The sequence below is a fragment of the Agelaius tricolor genome, unplaced genomic scaffold (genome assembly GCF_023055355.1).
Source record: "Agelaius tricolor isolate 1412-34295 unplaced genomic scaffold, bAgeTri1.0.p SCAF_4, whole genome shotgun sequence".
In the NCBI taxonomy this organism is placed as follows: domain Eukaryota; kingdom Metazoa; phylum Chordata; class Aves; order Passeriformes; family Icteridae; genus Agelaius; species Agelaius tricolor.
Window position 1 is genome coordinate 29,579,259 of NW_027269264.1, and position 25,340 is coordinate 29,604,598.

General features: G+C 36.2%; 1 protein-coding gene across 40 annotated transcripts in view; it reads left to right on the plus strand.

The window, feature by feature from the left end:
* PTPRD (protein tyrosine phosphatase receptor type D) overlaps positions 1-25,340 on the plus strand; it is a 1,154,223-nt gene that overhangs the window by 1,078,576 nt on the left and 50,307 nt on the right. For all 40 annotated transcript variants that reach the window (XM_071425013.1, XM_071425049.1, XM_071425014.1 and 37 more), the window contains 2 exons: positions 12,962-13,085; positions 24,501-24,676. In XM_071425013.1, coding sequence (XP_071281114.1) covers positions 12,962-13,085; positions 24,501-24,676 — 300 coding nt within the window. The remainder of the gene's footprint in view (positions 1-12,961; positions 13,086-24,500; positions 24,677-25,340) is intronic.

Consider the following 25,340-nt stretch of genomic DNA (forward strand, 5'->3'; position numbering starts at 1 on the left):
TTCATTAAACCTGGTAAATTATAGCTGGTACTTTAATGCCAAAATATTGTCCATGTCAAAAATACCTAGATCAAGTATACGCTGAGCATTCAGTAAAGAAGTGCTTCTATAGATCAGCTATAGGTGATCATGTCAGTGATCCAAGGATTAGCATCCCTGAGAGGGATCACCAACACAGTATTTTCTTTATGGTCTGTTGTGTCCCTAATCCTTGCTTAAAATCCTTCAACACTTTCTCAGCATGGTGGAGTAAAAGCCTGAGTTGCTCTTATTTTTTAGGGACTGCACATTAGTTGCATTTGAATGTTTGTATGGACACTGACAGAGCTATTAAAAACACTCAAGATGACATTCACATTTTAGTTTCTTAGTAACATGTTACTGCAGGGTACATGGAAGCCCTATATATTTCCATTGTATTTTAAAAGTCTTGACAGAAGATGTTAAAAATTAATAGTAAGTACTGTGATGAAGAACTACAATTGCTTATTTTTTAATTGAATGTAGTATTCAGAAAGTCCTTAAGACCTCTTTAAGAAATAATCTCATTAGAAATTAAAAAGAAAATACAGTTTCAACAATTCCTGGAAATAAATTCATTGAAGAGCAATTTAGGATTGCTGTCACACAAAAAATGTGGGAGAATCTTCTCATTTTTCTATGTGTAAACCCTATGTTCTTAAGTATGAAGATTGTAATAATCGGGCCATAATAAAAGATAACATTTGGTACAAATTTTAAAACCATTTTTTGTTGTACCATGGGGAAATTAATTGCTTTTTTCTGTGTAGAAAATCCCAAACCATTTACAAGTCATATAATATAGTATAATTTCTATACAAATAAACAATTCAGCTGTACTACATCTTGAACATGGTGGGGACATGACGTAGTTTTCTTATGCTGCGTTAAAAATTAAAAATTTTGGTGTTTTGTATTACCTCTTTCTTACTTAAGTAATTAAGATCATTGTGAGAGTGTATTTTAATAATTTATAGTCAATATTGAAAAAAAAATTACATTATTTATTTCCTAATATCTTCTGACCCTGCAGAAGTTTCTCTAGTCTATGTAAGCTGGAAAACTTTCACATTCTTTCTTTCCATCATTTATTTGGTTTTTTTTTTCTCCTTTTTTTTTTTTTTTTTTTTTTTTTTTAATCTTTACAAAACATGCCATCTGGAGCAGAATGGTCAGACATTCAAGATTAGAATATGGGCAACTGTGGGTCAACAACAAGCTTCATTCATATTGCTTTGCCCAAGAAGGTTCAATATTTATCTTTGAAATTACAGCTTTAGAGATACCACTTCATTTCCATCTAGTCTGAGATTCATCCATTTTGAAATAGAATTAGTGAAAAGCACTGCTATTTGGTTTCATGGTCTAGGCTGGGCAATGGACTAAAGCTGCAGTTTGCTGATCACTGTAAGTCATCTCCGTGTCTTGGCTGTGCATTCCTGTTGTCTCTCTTGTGCCAGTCCTGGCACTAGCAGATGTGCAGCTGTTCAAGGATTATCTCAGGAAATAGATTCAGCTGAAAACTAATTGTTTTATTTTTCTTTGCTGCTTTCAATTGGATCAGTTCCCTGAACTAGCTCACCACATGTCTGCTTAAGCTCTAGTGCCAGCAACGGGAAGTGGTGGGTATATTTGTGGTCAGGGATTGGGACCTTCTACTTCAGCAGCAGTTCTCACTAATATCCCTTAAACAATCTTTTTGAATCTGATTGCAAGGCAGAAAGAGGTACAGATGGTAACGGTTCAGTCATTATCACTTCAGATAACACTAGAGCTGATGAGACAGAAGGAAAAAGAGATACTTTTCATATTCAAAAGTTCAAGGTGTAACATGCAGCACAAAACTACTGACCTTTACTGATACCAGCAAAATCCTCCAATTAATTACTGTTTAGGGAAGCAAAGAGTTTTCATCAATTACCACTGATGATTTTGGTGTTGTTTTTTTTTTTAATAATGCCCTTTCCTCATTGGCAGTCAGTTGTTTTATTTTACTTTTAATGTAATTGTTCGCATTGCATGGATGAAATTCTTCAAAGATGTATTGATTGTATGTATCACTTACTGTAGTAAGTGATAACGTTGTGATACCATAAAGTAAAATATATGTTGGTGGTTTTCTGATAGACTCTGACTCCTCTTCCTTCTATCAGGAAGTTAGCTCCATTTCAAAAGGATGTTTAAATTATTTTTTTAGCACAACCTACTTCAGTTGCCACTTCAAAAGAATTACTGGTTTCACCACACCACACATCTTTTAATTTTCTAAGAAACGGCTGATTACTTGTTCCCTTTCCATCCTTGCTCATGTTCCATCCACTTACTTCTGATCAAAAGTCAATAAAAGTTCTGTTTATTCCTTTTGGAAGAATATAACTACTTTCCTCTTTCCACTTTCTCCTCAGAAGGACAAACCTCCCTGTCTCTTGAAAACAGTGTATTCTCCAGTGTAGAACAGCCTGTAGTTATATGTTTTCTAAGGCTCAGTGCCATCAACTGGACAAGTTCCTACTACTACAAGTTTTCAGAAAATATTCCATAGTGCCTTCTTCAGGGCATCTATCCCAGCTCTTACAGCATCTCAGCAGAACAATAGAGATTTCTTCCATTGTACTTCTCTCATAAATTTACCTTGAATACTATCTTCTAGGGGCCAAGCCTCAAGGATTATTACTGTGGCAAGATTCAAATAAACTTATAATTCATGAGTTACATAAAGTGGTTCTGTAGTGTTAACACGTGATAGTGCTATGACTCCTCAAAGAGGTTCATTTCTGCTTCAAAATAAATTCTTCATAATCCTTCATTAATTTTTTGTTAGCTCACAATCCCCAAGCCAGAAAAAATGTTGATTTACTTTGTTAATATCAAATATCATACCATTAATGTCACACAGTTGTTTTCTGTTCTCTAATTTAAAGGCAGGATTGACCCCAGCTGATTATTGGGAAGCTTTTGCTGACTTTGGCAATTTCAGTGGTATTTTTATGTAATGCAAGGGTCCATATGGACTTGACAGCTGCTAAGCAAAAATATGTGTTTATAAGATACTGACCTTTATATTGTATCTCCTTCTTATCTGAGACTTCAGAATTTAAAAATAAAAAGTGGTCATGGAGATAAACTGAATAAAACCAGTAATGTTCTGCCTATTTTATGATGTATTTGTACGGTAATTTCCTCCTCTAAGGCAGAACAGAAAATATATTCCTCCTCAGATTTCTGAGACTTGTAAAAATGTAAGAGTTCTTTTCTGAGGTTTGTACATAGAACTTTGCACCCTTAAGGAAGTGGATTCAGATTCATACTATATTTGCATGAGAATCTGTCACTACAACCCAAAATTTACACTATCAGACTCTGCATGATTTACTGTGAATGTGTATATATGCACTCATTAACAAATGTTATGAGAATTTGTATATAATTTAATGTTTGCACTCATCAGGTTTCTTTCTGTAAATTGCAGCCATGTCTCTTGCAACAACATAAACATTGGATACTAAAACAAGTAAATATTGTATAGTAGAACCACATATAAAACTTATTATCAATATATTACATTTTAGAAGTCCAGGAAGAGCAAATTATCCACTGGATGAATCTCCATCAAAGAAACAGCTGCACTTAACTGTTATATCATTTTAGGTAAAAGCGGCTTATGTGGAAAAATCAATTCTTTTTCCAGAAAAAATATGGTTTTGTTCTTTCTTCCTTATAATGGTTTTCTCTTTCTAATATTACAAACATCATTCATTGGGATTTTCTAACTTTACTTTCATAGGATGTGCTCCATGTATTGAGAAACAATTAGTGTAGTCAGTGAATGATGAAAAGTTGTCTTATTAATAGCACATACACTTGCATTCACCTAGGTTGTTTGGTGCTTAGTTCCACCTAGGGTAGTATCTGAGCAGCATGGTTATGGTAAAGAACTTTAAAGACATAGTGCAGGAATTTGAAATCCTGCTAATCAAGATTTAGTGTGGAGTATGATCTCCTTCCTTTGTGCTGTGAATGCTTCATTGGGATAACAGCATTTGTTTATGCTTATATAATTAATCACATAAAAGAAAGATGGTGTTCCATATTAGGATGCAGTGTTTTGGTCTGATGCCGAATGGTTTTTCTGCCAAGGAAAATTTCACAGACACAGTTTAGTTAGTCAAATAACTGCCTGAGAGGAGGGTATAGCCAGGTGGGGTTTGGTCTCTTCTACCAGGCAACAAGTGAGGGTACAGGAGGAAATGGCCTCCAGCTGTACCAGGGGAGGCTCAGCTTGGACACCAGGAGGAATTTTTTACTGAAAGCATTGGATCGGAGGGAGGTGGTGGATTCACCGTGACTCAAAGTGTTCAAGAAACAACTGGGTGTGACATTTAGTGCTATGGTTGGATTGCTGGTGGTTAGGCAAAGGTTGAACTCAATAATCTTGGAGATCTTTTCCAACACTAATAATTTAATGATTCTATACTGTGATAAATATCAGTTTTATTTTGCCCAAAATAGCAGTGATATGTCTAGAAAGAGAAAAGCAGTGTTCTTGAAGGAAGAAAAATTATTTGAGGACAAACTAACTAGGTCATTCTAGATAAAATTGAATTTTGCAGGAGCTCTTTAGAGATATTAATTTGCAATAATTTTAGGGGCTTATAGAGAAAAACCACTTAAGAATTTAACTCTACTCTTTCCTTGAAATAAAAGATGTGGACAGTGCTTTAAAAACATGATGAAAAGTATGTTTAAAACTGAAAGTAGCATAGTGTCTCATGTGAGACAATTATAAAAAGTTTAGTTTATAAGACCTGATGCCTTTAATACACTATGTATAACAAACCAGCAGGAAGCTTTAACCACAAAAATATTTAAACAAAGCAAGTTTTTTCATTATTCAGGTATTCATCTCATCCTGATATTTATTTTCCACCTGAAGTTGACTGTAATCCCCAATTTTCAATACAAAATTATTTCCATTAAAACTGGTGTTGTATCCATTATGATATCATGGTCAAACTATTTTAATTGCAGGTAGGTTATGTTTAAACTGGCGGTAAAGAAATACAAACCAAAATGATTAATTTTTAAAAACTAGGGATTTTATACCTTTTTGAAATAAAGAATCTCCTTCAAGAGTGTTTTCAAATAATGCTTATTTTCCGCTTTAAATTTTCTTTAGTTTTAAGCTTATATAGCTTGTTTGATTTCACTGGAATCAGGTTTTGCATAATTTCATTTAGTCATAGGAATATTAGCTTGATACTGTGAAGAAAATATGGGGTTTTTTTTCTTGAGGGAAAATTTAAAAAGCTTTTGCAAAAAAAGCTTTTTGTATATCTTGCTAGTCTTGAGCAGTTAGGTCTCTTCCCTTTGAGAGTTAACAGAAAATGAATCATCTGCATTTTTAACTGTTTTTGGGACCAGGATGCAAACTCATATTTGAGTTCAAAAGAAGTATTAGCCATATGTGGAGGTTTCCTCCCATATTCTTGAAAATTATACCCTTTGCAGTGCAATGGGGAAGCCTCTGTCTTAATTAAAAAAACATAATTCCAAATGACAAATTGCCATGATCATGAATTAATGTTCATGCATCTAGCATTCACATTTTGGTAATGCAGTATGTAAATCTGATTCTATTAGCAAGTCTCCTACATAATTCAATAGCATTCTATTATAGATTCATCAGCTATGGTATGAAATTCTCCTCACAGTTGCTGACAGTGGTAAAAGAGGGTCAAACTGTTCATTTCTCTGCATAGCTGTGTATCTTCACCAGTTGTTCTGAGCCTGTTTGCATTGACAGGCTCTCCAATTTTTCTTCTTCATTCTACTTTGCCTACCTAGTCCTAGGTTTCTCTGTGAAGCAGTCATTATTGGTGATTTAATTCAAGCCACAAACAATGCAGCTACAGCACTTGAAAATGCTTTGCAGGCATGCTTCCTTCACCTTCCTTGTGAAAGCTATGCAGTATATATCCATCCCCACATTCAGCAGAAACCTAAAACTGCTGGCTTCTAATTTGCTGCCATAGTGACCCTTAGAAGAGCAGTGTTCCAGAGCAGGCAGGCACATATCAGCTCACACCAGGACTGGTGACATTTTGTCATACTCCTTCCTTCCTTAGTGCTGAACCAGGATCTAGTCCTGGAAGACACATCAGGGAGCATTTGGCTCTTGTTGAAGTGGTGTAAAGGAAAACTGCACAGTGAGCGAGCAGGGACATCATTTAGCAGAGGGGGATTGTTTGAAATTCTTCTGGTTTGGTTACCACCAGAATATTTTGCTTACCATGATTATTAGTCAATGAACTATTTTATGGATGGTGCATTGTGATAGTAAATATTCCTCCAGTTTTTTCCCACTAACTGATCACATTTGTTTAAGTAGCCAGTCATTTAGAGCACACTAGATGAAAGATTTGTCAAAGCATGACAGGCAAGTAACTGTATTACAAATATTTTTATTTATTTTGCACAAAGCACTCATACTACACAGTTATGCTGTGAAGAAATCCACTTCTTTATTAATGACAGCTTTATTGAAGGCAAGCTTTCAGAATGAAAATACTAGAAATCCTATTAAAGTGCTATCCATTAAACCATTAAAGCACTCATTAAAACTGTTAGCACAGACTTGTTATTCATGAGTTATTGGTCTTTCACACTTCTGAAATGTGTCTGCCAATACCACTCAACTCTTTGTTGAGAGTGTGGCTATTAAGTCAGGAAATACAGATTAAATTTTCTTTTGACAAAATGGTGCTTTATGGGAGGATGGTATGGCCACAAAGTGGTTCAGATTGGTGAGGAAAATAGGAAAGATTAAAGTTCAATCCATTTGCCTGTTTCTGATAATTTATGTTAACTATGTCTGCATGTAGACCTAAATATTAATCACTAAATACACCATCTGGCCATACATCATACAATGTGTATGTTTGGGTTTTTTCTTTATATCGAACAGTAGCTTTAGAATGCTTAAACATTAAGGAGTGAAAAGTGGAAGAATTATACTCTATACTGAACAGTTGAAGCTAAACTTTAAATTTAAAATTTTCTTTCTGTAAGTTCACATGAAAAATAGGTATAAGAGCTGAAGCTGTTTCTCATAATAGAAAAGAATCTCAGACCATTGTTTTCAATGTATATGCAAAATCATCTTTGTATATGCAAAAGTGCAATTTAAAATTACTGTTTGTAAGCATTTTTTATCATTATTTGTTACATCCTGTTTTGGTTGTTATGATTTAAAGCCAAAGTCCTTCAGTCCACACTCAAAAATAGCAGCATGTTAGACAGCCAGTTATTCAGTTATTTTCTAGTTTTCTTGTGTGAAGAGAAAGTGTACCTGACATCTTTCATTGTGAAGTAATTTCCAGGATATTTTGGCAGTGTAGGTAAAAACCTAAAAGACAAGACAGATGGTCTGCTTCAGTTATGTTTCTAGAACAATGCAGAGTAGTATGATTCATTCTAAGGCAGTGGACTGTGGTTTAGATAGCATGTTTTCATTTATGTCTCTCAAAAAATACTGTCTCGGTAGTCAGAGATACTATACATGTGCATTATTCCTGGTCAAGTTACCAATTTAATTTTAAAAGTTAATGCATGAATATATAGTTAGCATCTTCTATACTATGTGTATCTTCTAAATTACTACTAGAATTCTGAGATAGATTCATAAAAATAATTTTCCAAAGTTCTGAAAACTTGACCTTAAATAACCTGCATAAGTTTTCTTATTCACCTCCATTAACTCAAAAAAGAAAAGAGGGGAGATTTGTGCTGAGAGAAGTAATTATGTAAATTTTATTACTTTTCAAGTCATAAGATATTAAGTGAATTGTTGGCCTGCTGATAAAGAGGTATGTTATGTCTTAAATATAGTGTGTGTATATATATATAAAACTCTACTCTTCCCAGTGCTGATGGAAATGCACTCCAAATTCTCCCTCTGTACCTTTGACAAAATAAATAGGACTCAGAAGTAAAGATAAAACACTTATGTTTTTAAATTACACAGTGCATACTCGCTTCAAAATTCTACCAGCCATCCTTCTCAGAGCATGGAAAAATACTAGAATGAAACTAAATTGTAAGAAAAAGGAATAAAAATTTTACTGAGTGAAATTAGAGAGTAAAATTCTACCATTTGCTTTATTGATGAGTAACAATTTTACTTTGTAGTCAGAAAAAGTAATATTTTTGTTGGAGAAGAGTGAAGTGCTACTCTTGGATCACATCACTGTGTTTATACTTAAGCTCAGCACAGAAGTGATGTCTACCTTTGCATGTGGAAAAATACTGTTGGGGGATAATTCACTGTCTCTTCAAAGGCAAACAAAATACAATATGGCTCCAAAAAAATCCATCACCAGTTTTGCAAACCTCTTAGTCTCTTTAGATCCTAATTCAATAAGTTCCTAATACTACTGACATTTTAAAATATGTTGATCATAGTCACTCAAATTTCTAAGATAATGAACCCAAAAAGTTTGGTGTCAAAAACTGTGTAGAACCTTAAAAAAAATTCTTTCAGAGCTGCATTTAAGACTGTCTTTTTAACTGTTGGTAACACATATAGTGATACAATTCATGTATCACATATAGTGATACAATTAGGGGGAAGGCCAGTAAGGCTGACATCCTACTTGGAGTCTGGTATGGTCCACCCAACCAGGAAGAAGTGGTGGACAATTCATTCTATAAACAGCTAGAGAATGTTTCTGGATCATCAGCCCTAGTTCTTGTTGGTGATTTCAACTTGCTGGACATTTGTTGGGAATTCAATACAGCTGAAAAGAAGCAGTCCAGGAAATTTTTAGTGTTTGTGGGGGACAACTTTTTGTCACAGCTGGTGGGTGACCCCAGCAGGGGAGGGACTATGTTAGATTTGTTATCTGCGAATAGAGATGGGTTGGTGGGAGATGTGGTGGTTGGAGGCTGCTTGGGGCACAGTGATCAGGAAATTACAAAATTCTCAGTATTTGGTGAAGTCAAGAGGAACATTAATAAGATTTTTCATTGGACTTTCAGAGGGCAGACTTTGGCCTATTCAGGAGACTTATTCAGAGAGTTCCTTGGGAAATAGTCCTTAAAAATAAAGAAGTTCAGGAAGGGTGGGCATGCGTCAAAATGGAGATCTTGAGGGCACAGTCACGGACTGTCCCTGTGTGCTGAAAGACTAGTCAATGAGGCAAACATACAGCCTGGGTGGGCAAGGAGGTTCTGCTGGAGCTCAGGAATAAAAAAAGGATGTATTCTCTTTGGAAGGAGGATCAGGTTTCTCGGGTAGTATTTAAGAGGGCTGCTAGAGTATGTAGAAAAAAATTAGGGAGGCTAAAGCTCAGTTTGAACTTAAAATGGCAGCTTTTTTCAGCAAGGATAATAAAAATTCTTTTTACAAATATATTAATGGTAAAAGGAAGAGTGAGACTAATCTTTGTTCATTATTAGCTGCAGAAGGGAGCTTTGTTACTGCAGATGAGGATAAGGCAGAGGTGCTTAACACCTTCTTTGTCTCGGTTTTTAGTGAGAAGAATTTCAGGACAACTGTCCTCTTGGGTTGCTCAATGATATCAGGGAGCAGAATGCTCCCCTCATTATCCAAGAGCAGGCAATCAGAGAACTGCTGAGATGCTTGGATATTCATAAATCCATGGGACCAGGAGGGATCCATCCCAGGGTGATGAGGGAGCTGGCAAATGAGCTTGTGAAGCCCCTCTCCATCATTTGCCAATAGTCCTGGCTCACTGGAGAGGTTCCAGATAACTGGAAGCTGGCCAGTGTGACACCCATTCACAAAAAGGGTGGGAAGGAAGACCCTGGTAATTATAGGCAGGTTAGGACCTCAGTACCCAGTAAGGTCATGGAACAGTTTATATTGATTTTCATCACACAGAACTTATCAGGTGGCCAGGGTATCAGACCCAGCCAGCAGGGATTTAGGAGGGCAAGGTCGTGTTTGACCAACCTGATCCCTGCCTGGTGGATGCAGGAAAGGCTGTGGATGTTGTCTGTTTGGACTTCAGCAAGGCCTTTGACACTGTCTCCCACAGCACACTCCTGGAAAAGCTGGCAGCCCATGGCTTGGACAGGAGCACTCTGTGCTGGGTTAGGAACTGGCTGGATGGCCGGGCCCAGAGGGTGGAGGTGAATGGTGCCACATCCAGCTGGGGCCAGTCAGCAGTGGTGTCCCTCAGGGGTCTGTGCTGGGGCCAGTTCTGTTCAATACCTTTATTGATGGCATGGATAGGGTTACTGAGTCTTTCATTAGTAAATTTGCAGATGACACTAAGCTGGGGTCATGTGTTGATCTGTTGGAGGGTAGGAGGGCTCTGCAGAGAGACCTGGAATGGTTGGATGCATGGGCAGAGTCTAACAGGCTGGAGTTTAATAAATAAAGTGCTGAGTCCTGCATTTTGGCCACAATAACCCCCTGAGTGTTACAGGCTGGGGACGGTGTGGCTGGAAAGGGACCTGGGGGTACTGGTGACAACTGAGTGGACATGAGCCAGCAGTGTGCCCTGGTGGCCAAGAAGGCCAAAGGCATCCTGGCCTGTGTCAGGAGCAGTGTGGCCAGCAGGAGCAGGGAGGTCATTCTCCCCTGTACTCGGCACTGGTGAGGCCACACCTCGAGTGCTGTGTCCAGTTCTGGGCCCTCAGTTTGGGAAGGACCTTGAGACACTGGAACGCATCCAGAGGAGGCAACGAGGCTGGAGAGAGACTTGGAACATAAACCCTGTGAGGAACAACTGAGGGAGCTGGGGGTGTTTAGCCTGGAGAAAAGGAGACTCAGAGGTGCCCTTATCACTCTCTACAAATCCCTGAAAGGTGGCTGTAGTCAGGTGGAGTTGGTCTCTTTCTCCAGGCAGCAACTGACAGAACCAGAGGACACAGTCTTAACCTGCATCAAGGGAAGTATAACTTGGATATTAGGAATAAGTTTTTTACAGAAAGGGTGATAAAGTTCTGGAATAGCCTGCCAGGGAGGTGGTGGAGTGACCATCCCTGGATGTGTTTAAGAAAAGACTGGATGTGACACTCAGTGCCATGGTTTGGTTAGGGCATGGGTTGGACTTAATGATCTTTAAGTCTCCTCCAACTTAGTCATTCTGTGAATTTTGTGAATTCAAATGAATCATATGCAAAGCATAAGTAGAATTTTCATGGCCTTCATCATGATCCCAAGCATTTAATTTCTTCTTCATTCCTCTAAACGGTCCCAGTTCATTTCCTTTTGAGGGAGGATTTGCCAAGCACTCTGTCTCAGTTGCTTTAGTTAAAGGGTGAGCCAGAACATTTGCCATCTCACTCCTCTACTCTCCATAGGTAGGTTATGCAGGACTTTATAATCTTTTTGTTATAAAAGTTAATTGAGCCTATGGTATTGGTTAATAGGTTAAAGCACTTGTTTTTCTGAGGTATTTGTTTTCCCAAAAACAAATGCTTCTCTATTAAGCAGACAGGCAAATTATTTTGTTTTCAATAATCTCAATACAGAAGCAAATTTATTCTCAAAATATTAAATAAATAAATTGTACAAAATATGAAAAGATGCATGAGAATGAAGCAATTTTCAGACTGGCCAAATTATCAGTCAAAGGGATAAGTCCTGGTAAAATCACATTAACTAATTTCACACATGCTCATTGTCAGGTAATACCTACTCTAATAGATTACAGGTCATACCCTAGGAAGAGTGAGCAAAGCTGTTGGCTTGATGTTGTAGTGGCAGTATGGACAGTACGGATCTCCTGACTTGTGCCATCCATGTTGCTGGTCTACTCGTGGAAGATGAGCATAGTGTTGGTGAACTGCCCCACCTTGGCTTATCTGTGTCATCTTTTTTTTTTTTTTTTTTTCATTGCTTACCACTAGCTTCATTGGGAGCTGCCAGTTCTTACCAGGATTAAACAAACAGAGGGCATAAACCTCAAGCCATAGTTGTGTATTCATATTGATGAAACAATTTTAAGGTCTCTATTGTTACGGAAAGGAAAGGTTAAACAATAAGTGATTATTCATGACTTCTCAGAATGAGATGACCTTTCATACAGCCACTACCATAGTGAGCATAAACAGGTACCATCTGTTACCTATTTTACATTCATTTTGCTGCATAGATATTCAACCATAGAGGTAAAAATACTAGAGTCTGAAGTTTCCCTAGTGGTGAAGGATGAAGGGGTGTGGTGAATGCTTCTGTTAATTCCACCCTGGAACAGAAAATAAACAGCAAATCTGGAAACATGTAGTTTTGTTTATGAATAAGATTAGTTATGTTTATTAATAAGATATCACTAAAATTTCAAATATGCCTGAATTGCTTACTTATTTATGACTCAAGGAAATGAAAAGCAAGTTTCTTGATGTTGTCCATGGATGAAACACAGCTCTAGTTTCCTGAGCAACACTAGTGCCATGGGTTAGTCTGGCATCAAAATGAAAGAAAAGAAACATTTTTTTTTCTTCTGAAAAATTTTTTCAGGAACCTTTGGAGTTTATTTAAAAAACAGGACAGGAAAATTTTTGAACATGTGTTCTTACTAATAAAGGCAAAAATATTTATTCCCCTTCATCCCAGTGTTTTTGAGATTTATGATATTTATTCATTTTCTGTTAATCTAGAACCCCTCACTTTCTGAAATGAGTAAAAAGATAAAAGGGTGGATAGCTTGTTTTCTCTGAAGAAAAAGCCCTGGATTTTAAAAGCTTGTGGTTAAATTCCTCATGGAAATTTCGGATGCATAAATACACAATGGTTAATGTAATATGATCTAATATGTTACAGTGTGTCCTGAAGTAATAATTTTCTTTCAAAAGGAAATTATTTCCAGTGCAAACTATGGGATTTTAGTTTCTAATTACCATAAATAAAACAATTATGTAGTCCCTAGCTGAAAGTTTCCTTTCCTTTTTTTCTCTTTGTCTTTTGAAGTCTATTGATCCTGGCCAGCAGTTCACATGGGAACACTCTAACCTGGAAGTAAACAAACCAAAGAATAGATATGCGAATGTAATTGCATACGACCATTCTCGTGTTCTTCTCTCAGCAATAGAAGGTAAGGAGACCTTTAAAATTAAATTAATTATATCCTAAAATCTAGAATAATTTAACCAATCAATATCTTTATATAGTTATATAAAGAAGTGTTAATTAAAGCACTTCCAGCAAATTCCTGTAATGACAATCCTCTTCTGATGCTTATTGTCAGTAATGTATTATGAACTTGCACTATGTAACACTGAGTGCATTAGGTCCCTGTGTATATGTCAGAGAGTTATCTGAAGTAAATTAATATTGCTGCTTACTTATACTAACACTACAAAGCAAACATAGCAGTAAACAAACATATTTGAATTGAGGCATTTGTTGATCAATGAAATGATCAAGATATCTGCTCATTGAATTTTACTTTGCAAAACCTTATTGTGGGGGAAAAAATCAGTTCAACCTCATGTTCTCTGGGGAAATTTTAAAAACTCTCTTAGAACTTTAATTTTAATTTCCAATCTAAATATCAAACTAGAGTTTTTAAACAAATGCCCACTTGCAGGCATTTTTGAGAGTATCTCACTGACTAAAGATTGACAGTGTGATTTAGTGAGAGCTTTTCATTATATCTTTCTTTATTACAAAGCTTCCCAAAATCATAAACACTTTAAAGTTTTATCTCAAGAAAACTGTTACAGGTAGCCAGTCCTAGGTGTTGTGTCTGTTTTACCAAACATCAGGACATGCTGGTTTTCACTCAGAGGATTCTTTTTATTTTTTTCCAATTCTGCCTTACTATTAACCTACTTCCTAGGTTGAAAATGGATTTTCAGTTTATTCTATGTTGTGGACAGTCAGGTATTAATGATGGCCATAATAAAAAAAATTATATATTTAAATGACACAATTTAAATGAAAATAAGAGTTGTGTTTAGTTAGCTCCAACAGGACTTGCATACGATACATAAGATAAAGGGATCTATATTCAAGGTCATAGTTACTTCAGTCATAACATGGTACAAGTTAAACTGCAAGAATTTTAATTTATGGTTATAAACAGCTGCTTATCTTTGGCTACTCCAGACCTAAATACACTGGATTTATAGGTGTAATCCACTTTAATATTAGCTTCTTGGTGAAGAAAAAGGCAATCCCACTGAAGTTTAGATCTTTCCTCATTCATTGCAGCTGCATACCACAGGCTTTGATAATACCGATAAGGGCTTCTCAAATGTATTAGCAAATTTTAATGATTACCTTGAAGAATTTGCATATGATAATCTGCTTATATTTTTCCACCTTTGAGGTTCATTTGCAGTTCTGACAAGATTTTTTTTTGCAACATACAATTTTTCATATTGCCTTGTAAAAGAATATGGCTGTGTAGAAACCTGGCTCTACCTGTCTCAACACTAAAGGAGGCTATTCTAATTAGCACTATGTATGATGTAACTCAATAAATATATCCTTTCCTGTCTCACTGGTCCAGACAAGTGGTCAAAGTACATGGTCTGAATAGGTCAGGAACAGCAACTGGGCAGGGTTTCCGAATGGTATTCTTCAGAACAAAATGCTTAACTAGGAGATAAGTCTAACTGGCAAAAAGAAGACTCTTTTTCCCAGGGTTTTGGCTTGGAAAAAGAGTTGTGTAAAGGAGGAGAGAAGGAGAGAAAAAAAAATTAAATGTAATCAAATTTATTTGATAATTTACATATTAGACAACTAGACTGCCATATTTCCCTGAAATTTGGTTCCCTTTAAAAAAAATTATTATATTCAGAGAATGAGAAGAAAATTTAAGAGGCAAAGCAGAAAATGTTAGTGAAAGTAATTGAAAGTATGAAATTACACAGTTCATTGGACTATGTTTTTACGTAAGTGATATAGTTATCTTTGTTTCCCTTTTTTAAGTAAGAAATACCAAAATGTGGCTAAAGTTTCTAAATCTTTCATAGTCACTGGGTCTACAGAGAGAAAAGTATTATAACCTTTTGTAATATTAGTGTTGGATGTAAGACCACAAATCGAATATTCAATGGAATATTCACCCATTTGGTGATTTGCATGATTTTAGTTTTTTTCCAAGTCTTTAGATTATGCTGAAAAAAGCATATGGTGAATAAATCAAATAGTAAATGCCTTTTTATAAGATGATATTTAGCCTTGAAAACAGAAATAATTTATACAATGATATATAATATATTATATAATAATATATCATTATCCCCTTAAAAATTCTTATTCCTGGAATTTTACGTGATTGGGTAGATGAAATTTTGTGTATGTACCTTCAAAAGTTTAATCAATTGGTTTTAGCATTTAGTAAAAAGTATTTGTCTTTCAGGTTTTAAGTAGATATTTCAGATATGAAAATACACAGTCTGGCCAGCGCTTTATTCAGTTGATACCTGTGTTTCTTTTCATGTTACCAGGGAAATCAGTATTTGGAATATTACTTAAAAATAAATTCTCCTTTATCTATGATACTATACAACTTAATTGGGACCTAAATTTGGACTAAAATATATTTTGTTACAACTATTTGGAGAATATTTAGTACAAATATGCATGCACATATACATGTACATGCCTACACATAGGCCTCATCTACATTTCTTTGATGGTCACAAGAAAACTAGTATTATTAGTGAGGTTTGAATAGTAGCTGTGCCTTTCTAATGAGAGGAGCTCCATTTTACACCTAGACAGTTGCTTGCTGTTTAAGAGGAAATATATATGAAGAAAAGACTAAGCATCTGCCAAACTGTAATCCTACACTGATGAACATTTAGCATCTTAACAGTGTTGCAGAAATATGGAATCTTGTAACTGGTACTTCAGAATGAGACACAAGGCCAGTTTTATGCCATAGCAGAACTCTGTAGCCTGTTCAGAGTGATTACTACAAAGTCTTGAGAAGCAATTGGCACAGATTTGAAATTACTTCTTTCGAACTATTGATATCAAATTGTTAAAAATTGCATTAGCCCTGAAACACAAGGCTTACTAACACTTTCAAAGTATTTATTTTGGCACCCTTCATAACTCCTGTTAAAACCTTGTTTTGAATCCCCACTAAGTTCTTGACCTCTCTAATTACATACAGTATGGAGTTCCACAACATAATTACTCATTTCACAGAAATATATCTGTTATCACTGCTTAAATTTTATTACATTAGATTTCCCTTTGGAGAGAAAACCCAGGTTGGACATGGTAATTTGGTTTTCCTCCTGAAAAGAAAATTTTACTTTGCAAAATTCTGTTCCCATGTTCTTGAAATCTGATTGAAGTCTTGAAATCAGCTCATATTGTGCTGTCTTTGGCTGTTTCTGAGATGGACACTTGGAATTTTAAACTATAATGACAGAATGTTAGAATGTAGTGAAGTTTATTATATGCATCCAAATAGATTTAAGGGAGAATTTACTGATCAAAAGATGAACAGATTGAGTTAAAACAGCTAGATCTGTGATCTTCAACCTCTAAGAACTAAATAGAAATTCAGGAGGTGGGGAGGGAATGGATAAACATTCTGCATTTTAAAATGCCTTGCTGATTATTTTAGGAGATATTAATGACTAAAAGTCTTCTATATGTGGATGTATTTGCACAAGGCCAGTTATTAAAAGGAAAAAAATACCTATCATATTTCAGCACAGTAATTTTTCTTTTTGGAAATTTAGTGACTTTAAAATTCGGCTAGAAAACTAGAAAGCTCTGAATGTAATACGAATGGACAAGAAAGAAAAGGCAAAAAGCTGCTAATATTATTTGTCTGATGGCCAGTTGCCATTAAATTGGCTTTGATTATGTAGGCCATCATTGTAAGATTTAGAAATTGTTTGGAGCATTGTAACTATGGAAGAGTCATGACCTGTACAAACTATTTGCACTCTGTCACATTGCATTTATGTTGCCTTCTGCTAACAATAGGAACTGAATGGTCCCTCACCCTACAAGTTTGGTGTGCCTTAAAAACAACAAAAGTATTTTGGTTGGTGTGCCTTAAAAACAACAAAAGTATTTTGGTGATGGATACAGAAATACCCATAAAGAATATGGATACAGAAAGATGGGTGAAGTGATTTCATGGTGTTAGAGCCCCTGTGAAGTAGATTTCATAGTGTAGATGTCGTGGTGCATGTGTTGACAACAATGCTGAGACAAGCTGTAGGTGTATGAGCCTACTGATACTGTAATAGTTATAACTTAAATGCTGCCATTCTTGATACCCTTAAAATCTAGTCAGAACAATTTTTCCTGCATATGTTGACATACTTTCCATTGGGAAAAACTCCAAGGAAACATCTGGTGGCTTTGTTCTTGACTGACTAATGAAGATTTTGTACATATTTACCGTGAAGACTCATATTGAAACTGGGTTTTGCAGGAAATAGCAAACCAGATATCATATCCTTTCATATTAGTAGAGACACTCGTCATCTCTTTGAGTGCATAATTTAGAGTATAAATTAATATTTCTATTCAATAAAAGATTCCTTTGTCTGTTAACTGCTGTGTTACTCAGTATTAAAAAGATGGCTAAACCCAGTTTCAGACAACAGTAAAATAATTACAGTATGAGGATATCATGTTAGGATTCAGTGTCTGCTTTGTAGTATTGTGCAACATACTGCCATCTGCACATACTGTCATGCATTGTGGATCGTTTCTTGATGCAATGCTCTTACCTATGCCTCTGAGGACCTGCACAGAACAATCTGTTTATCTCCTTTCTGGACTTCTTAATACTAGACAGTTCTTAGACCAAAACAAAACAAATTCATGCTAAGTTTTGTTGGTTTTTTTTTCTAAAGGAGCTTCCATTTTTTTCCATGTCTTTCTGCTGGTCACCTTCCAAGTTTCTTTTCTCACCTGCAATCTTCCAAATTTCTCATCTTGCCTGCAGATCTTCTACACTCTTAGTTCTTTGTTTGCATACTTATATTTCACTTTTGTCACCTTTTCCGTTTCCTTTCGAATACTTCTCTTCCACCCTCTACACAATCCCATTCTTTGTCAAGCCTAATTCTGCATCTTCTGCCTATCCTTTTCTGGCATTGCCTTCCGTCCATAAATTCTCTCTAATTCAACATTTCCCTTTGAGTTTCCATATCATTCATCTTCTCCCTCTTCACCAGCCTCTCCTAGTCCTCCTAACAGTCTATTCACAATCCAGCTATCCGTAGGTTTTCTTTTCCTGACATTTCTTTTTCCTTCTTCATCCTTCATCTTTTCCTTTCTTTCATCCTTCTGGGATGATATGTAGAGAATTTTCATCAGTCTTTGTAAAAAGCCTTCATTTTACAAATATTTACTACAGGTGTACTTCATTGATTTAGTGCTGCTCCATATTTCAGTGAGTTCTTAAAATACAGATTTGTGCTTAGACCATTTCAATTTGATTATTTGCTTAACTATATAGATTTCATGTAACAAAAACATCCACAGAAACACTGGTTACTGTCACCTAGCACCTGTTCATTGGCCAAGGGGATTCAGGAATGACAGTTAATGTAATTTTTTTGGATTTCAGCTAAGTTTTTAATACCTTCTCTCATGGTCTATGTTTCTGGACAAAATGTCCAGCATACAGCTGGATAATCACATCATGTGATGGGTGAGCAACTGGTTCACAGGTCAGGCACAAGGGGTTGCAGTGAATGGGGTGGCATCAGGCTGAGGACCTGTCATTAGTGGGGTTCTGTAGGGCTCCACCATAGGGCTGGTGCTCTTTAACATCTTCATAAATGACTTGGATGTAGGACTGGAAGGGATACTAACCATGTTTGCAAACTATACAAAACTGAGGAAGCTGTTGACTCCCGTGAAGGCAGGGAGGCCCTACAGAGATGCCTTGACAAATCAGGGGGCTGAACAATCAACAACCACAGAAGTTCAACAAGACAAAGTGCCAGATTCTGCACCTGGGATGGGGCAACCTTGGAAGTACAAACGGTTGGAGAATGAGATGCTGGAGAGCAGAAAAGGACTTGAGGGAGCAAGTTGAACATGAGTCAGCAGTGCCCTGGCAGCCAGGATGGACAAACACGTTCTTGGGAGCATCCAGCACAGGGGCAGCATCCAGGGGGCCAAACATGTCCTCAGGAGCATCAGGCACAGCATTGCCAACCAGGGCTGCTGTCACAACCATGGCAGGGGGCACATTGTTATGGTAAGTTCTCATCAGGCTGAACAAAGAAGCCGGACCTGAAGTGAGGTCTCTTGTGCTTATGTTCTTAAGGCATGCCTTAACTCCATCAATCAGACAACTATTTAGAGTCAAAAAGTGTTGTCTAACAACCCTCTACATTCTTAAAATTTTCTTCCACAAATGTGGTGGCTAGCAAGCCCTTAATTTTGTACAGCACACTAATATAGCTCTCACCTCCTAAAATTAACCCCTCAAAGGTGCTGGCTTAACAAGCCGCAACACATGTCCACAATCTCCGCACTCCTGCAATAAAGTTCAGTATGGAGCATGGGATAGAATGACAGCTGTGGTTTGATCAGAGAAAGCAAGAGAGAGAGAGAGAACAAAGAATATCACCCCAGATTCCACATTGTTCCTTCCATGTGGATGGTGCAGAGCTGGGGTGGTGCGACAAAGAAAGCAAAAGAGAAAGAGATGAGAAAGAGATGAAAAAGAGAGGATAGCAAGGGGCCTGATCTGCATTCTTTTATAGTTAACCTGATGCATGCCTCTTATATAAATTAGATTTTTCTCACTGTTTTGTTCACACATGCACAAACAGCCTGTGGTTTTTGCTCTGGCATTGTTCAAAACACCAGACATTGATGTAAAACAGTAGTACAACTTCATCAACACTCTGAGTTCATCATGGTATTTTTCCAACTTGTTTACAAGCATGACAGAATTTAATCCTATTACTTCACACTATTTATGCACATGACTAAAAGCACATGTCTTAGGGAAGCAGCGCAGAAACAAAGCTTTATAGTTTAATTTATTTTAAATAGAAAGGCTGTTCAGTACTCAGCCTTTGTAAAGGCTTGAAATAATTTCATTATTTGATTTCAGTTTGTGAATAAAATGTGAAGTCTAATTAAAGTTATTTGAGATTATAACTCTTCAGGAAATCAAGTGAATCATTCCTAGGGTCTACATTATTAGCCCTGTGGATCTGAGTCTATGTTGCAGTAAGCTGTACTGTCATCTCAGCTCATGCATTCTCAGCATAAATTGAGAGCAATACAGTTCATGGGGTTTTTTATCTTCTGTACTTTAATTGTGGTATTACCTAATTTTATTTCATTGCTCATTCACTTTGACTATATAAAAACTAAACATTGTTCTCTTGAGATATTTAAAAGTGGATTGTCTTTTGTGCTGAACTATTCATCTGATTCTTCCCCCATTGTGCTTAACTCCTTTCTGGCTAAATTAAAAGATTGCAGACTCTGGTCATTCATCACCATAGTTGAAAATGCTACTAGATAATAGTTGTGGTAGAATCATGGTTCAGGAGCTTGGTCTTTAACTGACTTCTTGTGCAGAAACTGTGTCTCTGCTTTCATGAAACTTATAAAAGTCAGGTTATACTGCATAGATTACCCTAATTTATACTTCAGGTATGCCATCCTAAAGGTACAATAAATCCCACTGATGCCAAAAGACTTAGGTTAAGTTCATATCAATTTTACAGAATTTGGTTGCTTTGTCCCTTTTTTGACCCATGCTGTTACAGAACAACTGACCTCTCTTAACCATGAAACCCAAATTTAAGTAATGATGGCAATTGCTGCTGTGCTTGTGGGTATGTTGCCTTCAAGCTATGGCAGCTAACAAAAGTTTGCAGGATTTCATTGTACTGCAGTCAGACTGGTTGTCATTTGATTGTTTTTGCACTATTGGACTTGACACAAAATTGTTCTGTTTTCTCAGCTCAGAATGAGGTTATGGCTGGAAAAGTCATTTCAGAAAGGGAAATTTTAATATTTAGATTTACTTTGATAATTTTTTATTTTTTGTCATCATAGATATTTACAGATATTCAATTGTTGTATTTGTTATTTTTAACAAATTCATTAGTCCTCTCATGATGAAGCACCTTCCCTAGAGGGCTTTAAGGATTTTGGGGCAGGATGTGAAACTGAGGTCATGCATGAAAATAGTGATGAAAAGAGACTCTGTGAGAAATGGGTACAATACTTAAAGGGACTATGAGAGTGGATAGAGAACAGAGAATATCACTAATGGATACTGTGTGTGAGAGAGGAAATGGAGCTGAGCATTCTGAATCAAGTTGTTCTCTTGATCTCAGTAGATCAAGTATTATTGAGTACTGTACAGTACTATTGAGTACTGTATTCTGCTAGCGATAAATGCTTGATGCAAAGCTCAGTGCAAGTGTTGAAGCAACATGTTTTGTTGTATTTTTTTTCCCCCCAAAACTTCATTGGTTAATTCATTAATAGTTGCTCAGGGCCTGTGGTAAATGGAATTTCATGTCCATGTCCCAAATATATCCTCATTTGGTGCAGTGAAGCTGACTTGCCTTGTAAAATAATTTTTCTAGCTAAATTTTTCATGTCCATGTTACAGAAATAAAGTGGAGAATCAGAGTGAAAATTTCCACTTTAATCTATATTTGAAGAAATCTTCCTTGAATTTATCAGTAATTCTTAATCTTAATATTTCTGACTTGAATCTTAGATCAAGAAAGGTGTAATCTGGAAGCTTTTCTTCATTCTAATTGAAAGAATTAGAATTTATTTAATTTAGAGGTTATATATTTTAATATAATTTGTCAATAAATTCAATACAAATTAGCGAGTAGAAAGAGAATTTACAATTTCAGGATTCTGGATTTTTTTTACATCAGGTACTAGTATTGGTTGCTAAAATTTGTAAAGATCATTCTTTAGGGAACAGCTTGCAGTAGTTCTCATGCTTAATTTTCACACTGAGTTTGTGCATTATCAGTTCCAGAGGACAGCTTTCCCAGAAGATCATTTAACCACTTTACAAAGTGTTGTTTTTCATTTTTTCCTCAGGCTTTTATTTATAACATGTGCTTCAAAGTATGATACCAGGCATCATAATAGAATTCTAATTTATGCAGAAAACATTTCTTACCAGCTTTCTCAGTTCCTTTGGTAATAATACCCAGTTGGTGTAGTTTTCTCCTGTTGGCTTCATTCTTCTTTCTCATCTGTTTTGTGAAAAAAAGTTTTATTATCTTGATAAAGGAAGAAAATACAACATTTTGTAGCAGTTATTTTTCTATATCATTAACTCCAATATCCACAATAAGAAGTGTCACATAAAACAGCTCCAGATCTACAAGAGTGATGCTTTTGAGCTCCACTTTCTGACTTTCATGGAGGGGAATCATGCTTTTCAGCTATGGACTATGCAGGTTAACAAGTTTTTTATTTTATTTTATTTTTCTCCTGAAGAGACTTTCAGTCAGGTCAAATCAGTCAGACAGTCTGCCTGTGTCCATTCTTGCATCTTGCCTGAGGAGTGCCATTTTCTGCCTCTCTTGTAACCCTGAAGTCACAAGGTCTTTCTATCTCTGAGATATTTTGTTAGGATTTTCTTCTAACTGTGCACAGAAAGTAAAAACAAATTAAAAATTTAGTTTAAATATGATTTGAACATATGAAACAGGAATGTATGTGGAACTTTATCAGGCATGAAGGCAAAATTTTTTACTAGACTACAGCTGCAGTAACCCATAATCTGAATAATTTCCAGATTACATTGGATTTTACTTACTGTGACATTTAGTCTGTGGGTTCATTCACTGCTAAGTTAGTAGTGGAATGAAACATTCAGGTTTACTCTGAATAAGTGTTGAAACAATTAAAATTGTAGCTTAAAAGGAACAGTCCATTTTAAAGAGGTACACCTAATTTCCATTCAAATTAAAAATATTTTGGAAGACATTTTCAGATGTGTGCTACTTGTAGTCAGGAAAGATAGGAGTGTGCAGGTCCAGTAATTCCTGATTTGGGAGCACTAGCAGGAGATAATGCATTAGAATTTATTTGAAGATTTTGTTTCTGACAACCATCTTGGGAAGTACTTATTTACAATTTATTCTGTTTCATAGACAAAGAAACTCAATTTTGTTGCTTTGATGAGGGAAAACAGTCATAGCTCTAGAATAAACCTGGAGCTGGTATCATCACCTTGACTCTCTTTTGAAAGATTTTGTGGAACCTCTACCATTTCTTGGGGTTGTAGAGTTGTGCGTGGCAGATTGGCTGCATAAATATAAATCATTCAATTCTGCTCAAATAAGTAACTTCTGTCAATTACTTCAACAAAACTTACTAAGTTGCAGATGATTATATTCAGCTAATTAACACTGCTTTGCCATTCAGCCAGCACTGAGATCTCACATTAATATCTTATTTCTTTCTCTAGTCATCAGTTAAAACAACAGCAGGGACATAAAAATGCTTCCCTCAGTGCTTTATCTTTCAGCCCACATGTAGTCTGAGTTAAAAGCTGGGCACTGCTATGCTGAATTCAGCAGTGGTCTGAGAATTTTAAGTCCATTTTTACCCATTTCCATGAGCATGCCTACCTTATTAGTGCAGAGTAGTAATGTGACCTTTGCTACAGCCAACACACCTCCTTGGCCTGGGTAGGCAGCATGTTCCAATCCAGGCATCCTGTGGCATACCCTGAGTTATACAGATTGCAGTTAGGAACTGGACTGCTTCCTATGGGGCTCTAAGAATGGACATGTGTCTGGTAGACACAGACAAAGTTCCTGTATACGTCTTGTCGAAAATACCTGAGCCCCAAGCAAATAATGGTGTAGGTCCCATGTGCACACAAGTCTTGGATCCCACTTCTTTTAATGCTTTTAATTATTATTCAGTGTTGCAAAGGTCTTTATTTCATGCATACACCATACAGAAAATTTCACTGTTTCTTAAATCTGACTTAAATAATGTGTTTTGTTACAATAAAACTCATAATTATCTTAGCATTTAATGGAGAAAATGAATATAGCAGTGATATTAATAGTCTTGACAATATTTTTTTTCCTTATGTATTTAAAGGAATTGCAATGACCTCAACAAGAATGTTTGAGGAGCCTACTCAGGGTCTCTGATTGAAAATCCTCAAAGGGGTATGTCCCAGGTAGCACTGCCATATTTTGGCTGTCTGCAGGCAGTATCAGACCAGCTTTTAAATGCTGCTGTGTTGACCCTCAGGTCTCTCTGCCTGGTACAGATTTTCAGGCTTCTTTTATACTTCTTATCACATGAAGTTTCTTGTTTCAAAAGAACAAATATTCCCAGAGAGACCACCATGCCTCTTGACTCCACAGATGGCCTACACTCACGTGTAAGTACCCATGCACTCTTTGGCACACACAGCAAGCCAGGATTCATCAAATCCAGTGTCGTCGTGGATTTGGATTGTTCAGCCCTTGTAAAACAGGACAGCAGAGAAACTTTGCCCTGTGTTTTCACTCTCCTCTCTTTGCAGGCATCCCGGGCAGCGACTATATCAACGCCAATTACATAGATGGATACAGGAAGCAGAATGCTTATATAGCAACGCAGGGGGCATTGCCAGAAACCTTTGGTGACTTCTGGAGAATGATGTGGGAGCAACAAGGTGCAACAGTCGTCATGATGACAAAACTAGAGGAGAGGTCCAGGGTAAGGAAAACTTATGCAAGGTTAAAAATATTGTACCTGAGTTACCACTAATGTCATTGTTTTGTTTCCTTCATGTATGTTCGCCTGTCTTCTTTATATGTGTAAAAACTGAGGGGATTTTTAGGTTACTACAAGTTTAAAGTGTCTGCACCACAAAAATTACTTATATATAGGACATCTTGCTTTCACTAAGAAACTACCAAGTCACAACATTTATTTAGGTTTTTTTTTATGCTCTGGAAAATTTTTAATTTTTTGATCACAGTGATTTTGGGGGCTATTTTTTTTGTTATCATGTTGGAAATCTTATGAGGTAACTCAAAAGAGTTACTTCCTCTGTAGTAATAAGAACATGATTGTATCATCCTGTTACGAGGAAGTTAGTGTATGTCAACAGCATTCATTTCTCAGTTTTAAGTTGTATAAATTCACCATTGTTTAATATCAATGAAGATTTGCTTGAGAAACATTTGGTTTTTTTTGAGCAGATGCTGGTAGCTAGGAAAATTACAACAACACATGCAGTAACGGAATACAAAATTATCCATGGTATTTCAAATTCAATTTTGCAGACCAAAGTAAAATTAGGAAAGTAAAGCACTAAAACATACAGATATTGTTCTGATAATAGCATGATACTATTCAAATAATTAAACTATAGATT